Source organism: Maylandia zebra, linkage group LG8 (assembly GCF_041146795.1).
Source record: "Maylandia zebra isolate NMK-2024a linkage group LG8, Mzebra_GT3a, whole genome shotgun sequence".
Classification (NCBI taxonomy): Eukaryota; Metazoa; Chordata; class Actinopteri; order Cichliformes; family Cichlidae; genus Maylandia; species Maylandia zebra.
This window is the reverse complement of record NC_135174.1, coordinates 20352272-20364894: the sequence shown is the minus strand read 5'-3', so window position 1 is coordinate 20364894 and position 12623 is coordinate 20352272. Positions and strand designations below refer to the sequence as shown.

The 12623-nt window shown below is 41.4% G+C and overlaps 3 protein-coding genes across 5 annotated transcripts; 1 reads left to right on the top strand and 2 right to left on the bottom strand.

The window, feature by feature from the left end:
• Positions 1 to 76: 76 nt before the first annotated feature.
• Positions 77 to 2050, bottom strand: hmx3b (H6 family homeobox 3b). The gene is made up of 2 exons (XM_004561202.2): positions 1453 to 2050; positions 77 to 1172 (listed from the first exon to the last, which is right to left on the bottom strand). Exons 1-2 carry the CDS (start codon positions 1730 to 1732, stop codon positions 580 to 582), a joined length of 873 nt encoding a protein of 290 aa, XP_004561259.1. The 5' UTR covers positions 1733 to 2050; the 3' UTR covers positions 77 to 579.
• A 2062-nt stretch (positions 2051 to 4112) lies between these two features.
• Positions 4113 to 10890, bottom strand: acadsb (acyl-CoA dehydrogenase short/branched chain). 2 transcript variants are annotated; one of them, XM_004561201.3, is made up of 12 exons: positions 10820 to 10890; positions 8626 to 8732; positions 8137 to 8302; positions 7948 to 8048; positions 7643 to 7849; positions 6662 to 6832; positions 6224 to 6349; positions 6044 to 6136; positions 5876 to 5965; positions 5635 to 5772; positions 5241 to 5340; positions 4113 to 4718 (listed from the first exon to the last, which is right to left on the bottom strand). In XM_004561201.3, exons 2-12 carry the CDS (start codon positions 8656 to 8658, stop codon positions 4642 to 4644), a joined length of 1302 nt encoding a protein of 433 aa, XP_004561258.1. In that variant the 5' UTR covers positions 8659 to 8732; positions 10820 to 10890; the 3' UTR covers positions 4113 to 4641. The 2 variants fall into 2 exon arrangements, with proteins under 2 accessions (XP_004561258.1, XP_076743696.1); XM_076887581.1 differs by lacking the exon at positions 10820 to 10890 and having other exon boundaries at positions 8552 to 8648.
• LOC101472473 (zinc finger protein Pegasus) lies at positions 9248 to 12437 on the top strand. 2 transcript variants are annotated; one of them, XM_004561203.3, is made up of 4 exons: positions 9248 to 9324; positions 9605 to 9761; positions 9853 to 10041; positions 10195 to 12437. In XM_004561203.3, the coding sequence occupies exons 2-4, from the start codon at positions 9626 to 9628 to the stop codon at positions 11121 to 11123; spliced, it is 1254 nt and encodes a 417-aa protein (XP_004561260.1). In that variant the 5' UTR covers positions 9248 to 9324; positions 9605 to 9625; the 3' UTR covers positions 11124 to 12437. The 2 variants fall into 2 exon arrangements, with proteins under 2 accessions (XP_004561260.1, XP_004561261.1); XM_004561204.4 differs by having other exon boundaries at positions 9295 to 9473.
• The last annotated feature ends 186 nt before the right edge of the window (positions 12438 to 12623 follow it).

Genomic DNA, 12623 nt, shown 5'->3' with positions numbered 1-12623 from the left:
TATCATCTGCAGTTGTTTTTTTGGTGGTGGTGGGGGGGGGGGGGGGGGGGGGGGGGGGGGGTCTTTTAAGAATGACATGATTGTCCTGACTATTACCAAGTGAGCTATAGGCCTATGGGAGACAAAGGCTGGCAGCCTAATTTAAAGCCAACAGTATTGCACAATATTGAAAAATATTAAAATATTTAATTCCACATTCAAACACTGACACAAATCTCTGTAAATTACATATAGACAGCCAACCCTGTTCAACTTAATACGTTCAAATATATGCACCCAAAATGGATCATAATAATTAAAAAGAAAAAAGAAAATAACCAGAAAATCCATTACTTTTGTTCCCCACACGCGTGGGAGCTGTAAAAGGGACCCTGTCTTGCTCAAGGACACTTTAGTAGAAGAAAGCATGATTACAAATAATAATAATAATAATAATAATAATAATAATAATAATAATAATAATAATAATAATAATAATAATAACTGTGTCCGTTCAATCTACAAAATATACAAAACAATTTTTTTTCAGTTAATCACTCTCATTTAAAAACAAATGTACAATGCTTTATGACACAAATGTTAAACGGGTCTCAGCAGTGGGACTGGGTGAGAATAGTACATGTGGTGGGGGAAAGCCAGGAGTGCCTGGCCGCCCGGTGAGTTTGTAGCAGGGCCCCCGCTCGTTTCTGGGGCTCCATTCTCGTGGTAGAGTATGGGAACCCGCACAATCCTCTGTGCCGCCGCATGGCTCAGGTTGGCCGCCTCCAGCTCGGCGGCCAACTGCCTTTTCCACTTATTCCTCCGGTTCTGGAACCAGATTTTCACCTGTGTCTCGGTTAAGTGCAGAGACGCGGCTAGGCCTGCCCTCTCTGAGCTGCTCAGGTAGCGCTTAATGTCGAAAGTGGACTCCAGCTGAAAGACCTGACTTCTGGAAAACACGGTGCGCGTCTTCTTCTTCCGACAGGGCTTCTTCTCGGAGTCCAGCTCGTCGTTTTTTCTCCTCCAGTCGTCCTCCTGGTCTGTTTCTTTCTTTGGCTCCTCCGAGTCACTTTCATCCAGGGCGATGTCATCGTCGGCGCTTTCATCTTTGGCATCTTGATCACTTTTCTGGAGATCCGGAGAGCGCCTGTCCGGTGCCTGTGATGCTTCTCTTAAGCTGACCTTCTCAGACCCTGTTGAAAAACATTTTATTTTGTTAAAACCTATTCTTCAACGACAAACAATTCTGCAGTGAAAGCTATCCTACCTCTATTCTATTTTCCCCTTTATGTAATTGGTTTATTGTTGGGATACATTAAGTTTAATTTAGAGTTTAAAGTATTTAAAACGTTTTTATTAATATTTACGTATCCATTCACGATGTTGAATACACCACAGCTTTTCCCGATAGAAGAACGTGAATTAATATTAAAACACTATACGTCCCTCGTCTAAAGCAAAACAATAATTTACCTCCAGTCCTAAAATGTGCTCCAAGCGTGTAGGGGTACCACCAGGTAGATGCTCTTTCCAGATATTGCGCGGATAGTCCAATTCTCTGTGCTGGCAGCTCAAATCGAGGAACAGACAAATCACCGAGCCGAGAAAAGAAACTGCCTTCCAAAACCCCCTTGTGCGAGCTGAGGATGCTTTTTGGCTTCGTGGGTTTGTCTTCAATATTCAGCAGGTTCTTTATGGAGAACGGCGAGTCTTTTGCAGGTTGGCGAGCCTCTTGAGTATCAGAGTCTGCCATCACCGTTTACTGTCCGACAGGGATCACCATCAAAAGCTGAAAAAAGATATTAAACAGATCTAAAGGATTCTCTGGCGTTAAAGTCCGAGCTAAAATAGTTCGCATAAGATGGAGGGAAAACTCAGAAAGTCGCGTAAAGCTGTGCCCAGCTTCCCCCCCACGAGAATGATCAGCGTGACAGCGCAGAGATCACTGAGTCAGACTTGCTCCCGACCGTAGTGATGAAATAAAAATGCCATCCGAGTTAAAGCGTGCTCGGTCGCTGCTATTGGACAGGTACAATAGCAAATGGGATTTGAGATGAAACCGCGTGGGGGTCTGACAAGAATGGACTCCAAAGAAAAAGGCCGCGCGAGAGTTTTGGCTTCGGGCTCAGCAGTACGCACCCACTTGTCAACCAATTAGATAAAAGAGGAAAATGTATCAGGGTTATGAGGGGTGTGCGCGAGCCACAATTACCTGTCAGTAAATTGAATAAATGGTCCATTGATTAAATGGTCCAGCGAAATCAAGCAACTTAGCCTTATTAAACAAATTACGCATAGGGTTTACGCACGAATGTAAGCTACGATATACAATAACAAAATGGCGAAGTATTGTTCTTAACGCACAAAAAGATTCAGAAAATTGTTAAATATTTAGTCATTTAATGATTTTTGTCATTAAACGCGGACGCTGAACACTATGACGCACGATTTCGGCGTGCCACTATTCTGTTGCGTCCTGACGCGCGTGTGTTCGGCAGGAAAGCTGTTCGTTTCACCTGCACCGGAGCGCATTGACTTCGGTGTAATTTTATTAGCCAGGAAGCGCTACAGGCAGACATCAAATTGAATGTTTAACCATCGTGATAAAGTCTTTTCACATCAGCTTAGTACCAAAGCAGACAAACCCACAGGGGCAGCAGGTGATCTAATGCGCGAGGATGACAATAGGCCTGTTTCTGTCACACATACAACAGTGCTAGTACTTGAATTAAGCAAATTTCAATTGTGTACCTGAAGAGACATGTATAAGAGCTGTTTGGTCACATTTTATTTGTGCGTATGATGAACGAAAGAAAGACCAGGAAAGAAAATGAATTTATAAGTACACTGCTTTTCTGATCTCTATTTAGACTAAGAGCATATATCTCCAAAAACGGAAGAGATATCAACATTTTGCGTGTCTATTTGGTATAGGCATACGCAAAGAAAAAAAGAGACACTAAAAACATTTAAGATGCACCATTTAAACCAAAGTTGAAGCAAATGCAGAGAACTAATCAAACAAATTGAATTTGCTCAACCTGCAAATATGCAGCCTGTCCTTTTAGCTCGTGGAGCGCTCTCCAGCTCTAGAGGACAACACTGTGTTTTGTGAAAAGCTACTTGAATCCTTGCATAATTAGAGGTCTCATAGCTGTGTTAAAGATGGGGGCGGAGAAAGAGGCTAGCTGAGCAGCATTTTGCCGATGCAAAGTGAAAAGCAAATAGCTGTGTTTTCATCAGATTATGTTCATTAAAGAGAGGGGGGGAGGGTCCACGAGTCAGAGTGGATCAGAGGGGCAAACAAAGTACACTCAATCAGTGATGTAAATGCAGGCTTGATTTTCTGTTCTATCTTTATGTGATTAAAAAAAGACAGAAATTTAGGTTTAAAGAACAGGTGTTTGTATGCAATTACACTGCAGCCTAGCACGTTTGATTCTAACTTCTATCAGCAAAGTCCCAGCAGTAAATAACACTCAATTCATATTTAAATTCAAAGCTTTTGTTACAGATACAGTGGTGGTGTCAAGAATTATACTGATCGTTTAGAAACACACACATAATCCTAAATTTTTTATGAGGGCAAATACATTTCAGTCCCTTTCACTCTTCAAATGTATTATACAAATACATGAAATAAGAAGCAAAAGCAAATTTTAATATAAAATTATCTGCTACAAAAACATTAAGTTTCTGTATTAGGAAACGGTGTGACTAATGAAAATCATCAAATAGTATCCGTGTCTGTTTTAATTTTTCCCTCTCCATTATTTAAAAGTAATAAAAAATATCACCACATAATTATTTGTAAGAAGTCTTGGCTAAAAGTTTAAAAGCTGTTCAAACAATAGACCTTATTTTGCACAGCACATGTAGCCTGTGCAAATTTAATCAGTCACACCCACAAAATTATCAATGAGTCAATTATGCAAGGCGAGCTCTTTTCATCTGAAGCACCGGCATAATTAAATTGATATAAAATATCATTAGAGGTGACAAGCTGTTAAAAGACATGATAATTGACTGCCGCTTCTGTGAGCGGCTGTCACTCGGGAAAATGCTGCCATCTAGTGAGAGAACTTGGTATTAACCTGGACTCCTCAGCAAATACAAACAACCATACACTGCACTACAGCATACTTCACATTTAATAGTACTGACAGATCATTCTTTACAGATGACTTCCTAAAAGGATGTAGAATCATACAGAGAGAACACACACCTTTACATCACTGATCTCAGTAATCGCAAATCTTCCGAAGGCACCAAAACATAATCCTAATCATCAGCTTTCAACAACTAACTCCCACATTGCAAATGTATGGATCATTTATGTTACTGTTACATTAATAATAATCCTAGAACAAATGTGGGGTGAAGGTTGTAAAGGTCTTAAAATGATATACAGTTTGTTACTCATTGTATTTGAATCGATGGAAAGCTCACTGAATACAAAAAGCAAAATAAACATCATTAAACCAGAGCAGCTTTATCTCTAAACCTGAAGAAACGTAACCAAAACACCAGTAACTATGAGCTGCTGCACGAGAACTAATCTATAGTAGTATGGTCTGGATCAATCCCATTATAATCACTGGGGGGAAAAATGCGGAGTGTAACATCGCAGAGTACAATCGTTTAGGCTTTGCTCATAGAGTTTCAAACATTGTACTCCTTATCAATGAACTTGGCCATAGTGGACAGCTGGATATTCGTCGTGCCCTCATAAATGGTACCTGCACAAAGAGAGAAAACAAAGCATTAGCACAGATTCCTGCCATACACAACAAAGTCCATTTTGTCAAACTCCTCTGCACACTACATGCATCCGCCGCTTTCACTAGCAGGAGACAAGGAGGCTTAGCGTGGAGCTAGGTCTGCCGGTGCTCCAGCCAGAGAGCTCGGGAGCCAAAGTGGCAGTGATGAAAGGAAAAGTAACATTTTGAAATGGCAGCTTCCTTGGCTGTGTGCTGGTATAATGGCACTCTGAGGGGTCAGACTGGAGAATTCCAGCAGAGTCCGATTACAGCCACTGCTATCGGGCCTTCTCTCTCCGCCCCACTCTGCTCCAATCACGAACATCTACACCTGACCCTCCTGTAGCACTCACAAGTTTCGTTCTTTTCACAGTAGGACTCCAGCCACAGTTACACTAAGTACACCTTATTTAAGCAGCAATCTCACTAACAGCATACAAACACAAGCCAATATTTGCAGAGTGATCCAGAGTCCAAGCACGTTTGTCGAGTTAGGCTCACCAATTTTACAGTCTCTGTAGTATTTTTCAATAGGGTAGTCTTTAGTGAAGCCTACTCCTCCCATCCACTCGATGCACTTTGATGTGGTAAGGGTGGCAACCTGAAGAAAGTAAATTATAAAAAGAGACAGAGAAAATAAAAAGACTTTTTGAGTTGAACTTGTAAAAATAATTACTAGCTGAGACAGCAGCAGAGATATCACAGAAATGATAGGATGTAACAGAACCTAAAAACTGCCATGGCTTCAGGAGAGTCTCAGCAACAACTTTTACTTCTTCTACCATTGGTTGTATGAAATCATGACACAAATAACGTTATGGCAACATACCTAAACAGGTCCAAAAATATCCTTATTCTGTCCTATAGTGTACTACCACAAAAACAGTAAGCTCACCTCTGCGCTGAAGTATTTAGCCATGCAGGCCTCTTTAATGAAAGTTCTTCCGGCTTCTTTCAGACGAGCAGCGTTGTACGTCAACAGCCGAGCGGCTTCAATCTGTGTTGCTACATGGGCAATTTGGTGCTGCATCCCCTGGAATATAAGGAGCACCAAAAGCAGCATCAGAATTTATTGAACCAAGCCTTATCACCACAAGGTGTTGTAAAAAATCCAAAGTCCAAATATGGATCGTGACCTGGAAGTCAAAGATACGTTTTCCAAACTGCACCCTCTGTCTGGTGTAAGGAACAGTGTGATCAAAGCAACCCTGTGCCAATCCAAGCATCTGAAACACACACAGAGTTAGAACACCGCCCTGCTGAATTTGAAATTTTAACAGAGCAGATTTTGTGTTTTAATTTACCTGTGCTGCTATTCCAATCCTACCCTCATTCAACATCCCGATGGCATACTTATAGCCATGACCGATCTCTCCTAAAATGTTCTTCTCTGGCACCTAGAACAGAGAGCAGAGTTTAAAAAAAATCTATCTAACGCACTTGCCAGGCATTTCTCTGGTAACGTACATGATGTATGGTCGCACCTTGACATTGTCAAAGTTGAGCGGGCAGGTGGAGGAGGCCCGCAGTCCAAGCTTGTTCTCCTTCTTGCCAATTTCTAGCCCCTCGGTGTCCCGGTCCACGATGAAGCAGGTGATGCCTCTGTATCCCTGCCAAACAAAGATGACTTTATATTTACCTTTCTGTCACAGGGGAACGCATTTAATCACCACAAAGCATCAATAGAACCTATAGAGGGTGGGTATTATAAAGTATAGTTTCACTTGATGTTTTTGTTAAATGAATTTGATAAAAAAAAATCCAGCATGTCTTGGTAATTTCCAAGATAAAGAAAAAAACGCAATCAATATATTGTTATTAGCTTATAAGCTCAGAAGCGACTGTTGAGAGGGGCCTTAAAAATCTAGGCTCAAAAAGAAATACTGCACACTCTGAGAATAGAAACATCAGCAGTTACTCACAGCAGAGAGATCCACATTGGCCATTACCAGGAAAACACCAGCATGCTCTGCATTACTGATCCACATCTTGGATCCATTGATTACATAATAGTCCTTGTGCTTTTCAGCACGCGTCTTCAGAGCAAAAGCATCGCTTCCCGACTCTGCTTCAGAGAGACAGAAGCTTCCAATCTGGTATAAATAATACAAAAATACTAATATAAAATACAAATAAACAAGGAACAAATATAGAGAAATTACACATACGGTTTCCAAAAAAGAACGGCATATATATATGTATATATATAAATAAAGCTCTTTGACTTAACAGCAGATTAAACCAGTACAAAGAACACAAATCACATGATGAATGATAAAACAAAGAATGTTTCCTTTTTTTTGATGATTTTTGGAATCAAATAGCAAATCTTTGGACTAATGAGGAGAAAGACCAACAGTGTACAAGCTCAAAAGCCAGAATTCGTGACAGTAAAGGGACACATAAATGCATATCGAAGGTGTCTTATTCAGTGGAAGGCCATGCTTATTTCATGATAAAAGGCAATTAATCACTATTGGTTATGGCCAAGTCCTGGAGAAGAGCATCTTTCAGTGCTCTTGAAGCAGATGAGCTGGAGCAGCAGAAGACCACACCAGGTTTCTCTTGTATAAACTAAGAACAGAAAACTGAGACCACAATTTATAAGGGCTCACATAAACTTGGCAATATTAAAATGTAAAATCACTGTCTGAGATATTTTCATATTACCCTTTAGGCCCCTTAGTAGCAATTAAGCATCATTTAAACACTTCAATTAAATAGTCTTGTTGCTGACCATGTCCACTCCTTTACTCAACTGCTGCTGTGAGCACTAAATAAATAAATAAAACTAAACAGAATTGAAAGCATGATCAGAAAACATTAATCAGTTGCACTTGACAACATTAACATTGAATTGATGTACACTGTTTTTATTTCTTCCAGATTATCAAGCTGCTTACCATGTCTGTTGACAGTCGATTGAGGTACTTCTCTTTCTGAGCTGGGGTACCGAGTTTGACAAACAGCGTGTTGATCAGAGTGTTCTGGATGTCACATAGTACAGCCACAGAGGGATCCACCTTCGCCAGCTCCTCGATGACCAGAATAGAGGAGAAAAACGAGGAGCCAGTCCCGCCATATTCGGGGTCGATCTCAATGCCCATGAGCTGCAAAAATCAAATGAGTCACTAGAAGGGAAAAAAATGACACACTGGCGTACTTTTAATGACATATACGTTAATTCACGATTAAATTAGTTACGTACACCTTGTTCAAAGAGGGATTTGATCACTTCCTTATCCATCTGCGAATTCTCATCCATTTGTGACACAAGTGGGAAGATGCGCTCCTGTGCATATTTTTTCACTGTCAAGCAGCAATGCAGATATTTAGCGTTTTAAGAAACCCTGTCTCCAGCTGTGCACTACAACATGAAACAAGAGGTCCTGCTTACCTGCTTCCCTCATCATGCCTTCCTCCTCTGTGTATGTCTGAAGTGGAGGGAAAGAGGAGACCACCTCGGCGGGATGGTGTGAAGCCACATCTGGGACAGATCTGGAGGAAGTGCTCCTCCATCCTGCCTGGCATGCCCCCCATGGACGAGAGAGTTGTTTGAAAGACTGAAAAACAAACAGCAGTAGAAATATGTAACATCGCTTAGAAAATAATTAGTAATGAACACACAGTGTGACTGAGCATTACGCAGTAATCTCGGGCACGGTTGACCACTGTTTGAGGATTGAGTGTTGAAACTATTTTGGGATGAAACTAGTTTGAGCTTTAGCAAATATTAGCATCAGTTAGCTAAAAACGTCACGTAGGCAAGAGCCAGAGAGGTTACAAAATTCAATGATAAAAAAGGGTTATACCGTAGAAAAGATATTCAAATGAGCGCAGAAACTCTTCAAATGCAAATAATAATGACCTAAATATTCTGTATAACCTTTGAGAAAATCCTGACCAACGGGATAGCCATGATGTTTGTTATGAAACGTTCAGCAGCGTACGTCCACCAGAGGGCTCATTTCTATTTCTGCCTTCAGTGACCTCCTGTAAGAGTCAGACACGAGAAGTTACACTATGTAGGAGACTTTAATGGCAATACATTAATCATTAACATGTCCTTGTGGGATTATCGTTATGAGCAGGAGTGGAGAAAAAAAACATAAATGGCAAGTGCTTCACTGTCTGTCCTGTTAATGTTGTGAATTTTTAACTTTTTGTATGTACTTATTAAATTAAGAAATCAAACGAAATATACAAACTTATGTCAGTGTCATATATGTGTCCTGTGCAAAAATATAGGGCCATTGTTGAAGACTTGTGAGAATGTGCGTGTGTTTCCATCTGTTTGTGCGTACTGAAACCCATGTGCGCGTATTCAGATCTCTGTGTGTGATCCGTGTGGTTCACGCAGTCAGATTTATACATATTAAAAAATATAATAAATATATATATATATAAATATATATTAATGACAACCAGTTATATATTATAGATAGAGTGAGAGGGAGAAAGAGAACGACAGCCCCATACGAAAATAAACATAGGCTATGTTTTTCCGATAATAGAGAAGGCAACAGTTGCGTTTGGGTGGCCGCTAACATATCAGAAAAAACGGAAGCGATCGCATGTTCGCCAGGTAACAGCATGAGATGATAAACTGTCCCAACTCTGCTGTTAGCTCGAAGAAAAAGCGTTTGTTAGAGTTGTTACGGCAAAATATGGACCACAGTAACGATTGTGCTTAATTTGGGTGTTAAAATTTAAAATACAAGAGCTTAAATCTAGGTAATGTTAGCGCTGCTGCTAAAAGCAGTAGGCTAGTCATTAAGAACGCTAGCAGCAGTAGGTTAGCTGCTGTCAGAATACCAAAGCAGACTTGTAGTACATCGCCATCACATTTGAATCTTTTTCTTCAGGCTCAGCACACGAGAAGGAACATGGAGGAGATAAAGACCGAGCCCGTGGATTTTGTAAAGGAATTTCAAGAATACCTGACCCAGCAAACCCAGCATGTCAACATGATTTCAGGCTCCGTGTGTGGTGAAAAAGAGACAGCGGAGTCGTTTCAAGCCGGTGAGAAGGAAGCACACTAATATACAAACAACTGATTTACGTGTTTTCTAAGAAAAATCATATGTTGAAGTCATGCTGTGTTTGTTTGTAGTTGCCCCAAGGTGCGAGCAAAATGGTCTGGACCCCCCGTCTGTGGAGGTGAGACTGTCTGTGGAGGATGGGTCAGATGTGCAGATGGATGGCCTGGAGAGGACCTGCGATGGAAAGTATAAATGCAGCTACTGCAGCTATGCAAACAAGGGCATGGCTCGCTTAATAGAGCATATCCGCATCCACACAGGTCAGCGTTCCCACCATGTAAATATTCCCAATATACAGCTGATAAAGTGAAATACTGAAAAGCTTCACCTTGTCTAAACCTTGTCTAATAGACATCACAGTAAAATATGCTGGTTAATATCAGAGTTATAACTGCAATTATTTCCTTGCCCAGGAGAAAAGCCTCACCGCTGTCAGCTGTGCCCATTTGCATCTGCGTATGAGCGTCACTTGGAAGCCCACATGCGCTCACACACAGGAGAGAAGCCCTACAAGTGTGACCTCTGCGCCTTCCGATGCAGTGACCGCAGCAACCTGTCACACCATCGGCGACGCCGCCACAAGCTTTTGCCCACCAGGGTGGCACGCTCTCCTTTCTCCAACAAGAGAATGCTGAGCGCTTTGCAGAAGAGGACAGCTTCGCTGGGGTTCGGGCGGCGCCTCCTGATCAATCTCAACCCGGCCTCTGTGATGATGCCAAAATCGGATTTTCTGACTGACTTGTCTCACAAAATCCACCATTTAAACAGCAGCGAGTATAAGAACGCTCCCAGGGTAGATGAGAAGGAAAGTCGCAACAGGAGTGCTAATGGTTTGACTTTTAAAAACCCACTCGACCAGGTGTCTACACTAGCCGGTCAGTTGGCTGAGCTCCACCCTGAGTCTCAGACTCCCGTGTCCCCAGACAGGGAGTCAATAAAAGATGAGAAGCCCATCCTAATACATAATGTCTCCAGTGAACAGGTTGCAATGTGCTCAAATGGAGTGCAGATATCATCACTTAAAAAAGAATCTCCCACCTCACGCCACGAGAACTGTAGTCCTGCTCTGAGCCTTGGCTTTGAGAACAACATGAACGCTCTGACTGCGTGTGTTAGCAACAGCCAGTCGGGCACACCCGCCCCTGCCCTGACTATACCGGACCAGCAGGTCGTGTATAATTGCCAACATTGTGATATTCACTTTTCTGACAATATCCTCTACACTATTCACATGGGCTGCCACGGCTATGAACATCCATTCCAGTGCAACAGCTGTGGGCATAAATGCGCAGACAAATACGATTTTGCCTGCCATTTTGCCCGTGGCCAACATAAAAAGTGATTCCTGACAGCACAGACTTATATGGAGCCCTTGTTTTTATTATATTGGTTATATTTAGCAACTAAACATAGTGAGACTGTTTAACATTTCATGTTTTAAGTTGTTTTTTCATTTTACACTTCTACATCTGCACTATACTGTTGCCTTACTGCTTTTCTACCTTGATCCCTACTTTGGGCTTGTCGTATTAGTTGTGAACGTACAAAACCACAAATGACACTTTACAACACATCATAGTTTGTTGTGAGAGTTAGTTAATGCCTTGTGATATCTGTACTCCTTTGCTCATGCAACTTGTTGGGTTTGGCATTAGACTGGGATGGGATTTGCAGTGTTTCATCACTTTGGAGTGAGTCATTAGGATTTCATTCAGCCTGATGAGTAATCACATTTATAAAGGCAGCTATATACACTGATCAGCCAGAACATTGAAACCACTGACAGGCAAAATGAATAACAGTGATTATCTAGTTACAGTGCAATGAAATGGGCTTCTGTGGCCTGTCTACTAACTGGAAGGTTGGTTGGTTGATCCTCAAAGTATCCTTGGGTAAGCTACTGAACCCTCAAACTGCCCCCAAAGTATCAGTTGGAGTGTACGTGAGAATGTTACAAAGTGCTGTGTGAATGTGTGGTGTGATTGGGTGAATGAAGTCTTGCAGCTATACAAGTACCAGTTCATTTGCCAGTGTTCAGATGGGAAGATTTTGCATGTGGCACAATGTGTAGCACTCACGTGGCACATATTAGCACACCCATAACAAGCCCCACAGTGAATCACCCTGCTTCCAACATCCCAAAGGTGCTGTGTCCACACTGTGAATGCTTAGATCTCTGTTTTCCAGCAGGAAGGTGGGGCCCAATTCAATATTATGAGGGTGGTTTTAATGTTGTGGCTGTTGGGTGTGGGGCTTTTTAAAAAAAAATACAACACCAAAGCAGTATTAAGCACCAAACATTTCAAGCTCAACCAGCTTTGTATTCACAGTGGAGGTGCCATTCTCACCACCATTTGTAAATTGCTTGTATGCCTAATAATTATACACCAAAGTCTCAATCATGGTTAAATTAGCCAGACACATTCCTCAGTGGGAGTTGTAGTTCTAATATTTATTTATATGTAACCTCAGAGACTACAATTAGTAGGTTTTTTTTTGTTTTGTTTTTTACAGTTGTATTATATCCCTTTTTAAAAAATATTTATATACTGTCTCAAGTAACTTTGTGTACATACAACTTTAAAATTAATTGTAGCCACTTACTGTCTGTATATTAGCCAATGCTGAGCCATATTAAAGATCCCATATAACCTGGGGTGGTTTATGATGCCAGCTGTCTGCCATCTATAATCCAGTTTGAGTTCCCTTCCCAGACGCCGCAACGCCCATTCACATTCTGGGCCATCTGACCTCAGGAAATCACATGATAGGGTTTCACAATGAGCTTACATGAAACCATGGCTGATTGTGACCTACACCCGTTTTCACACCTTGGCTCGTA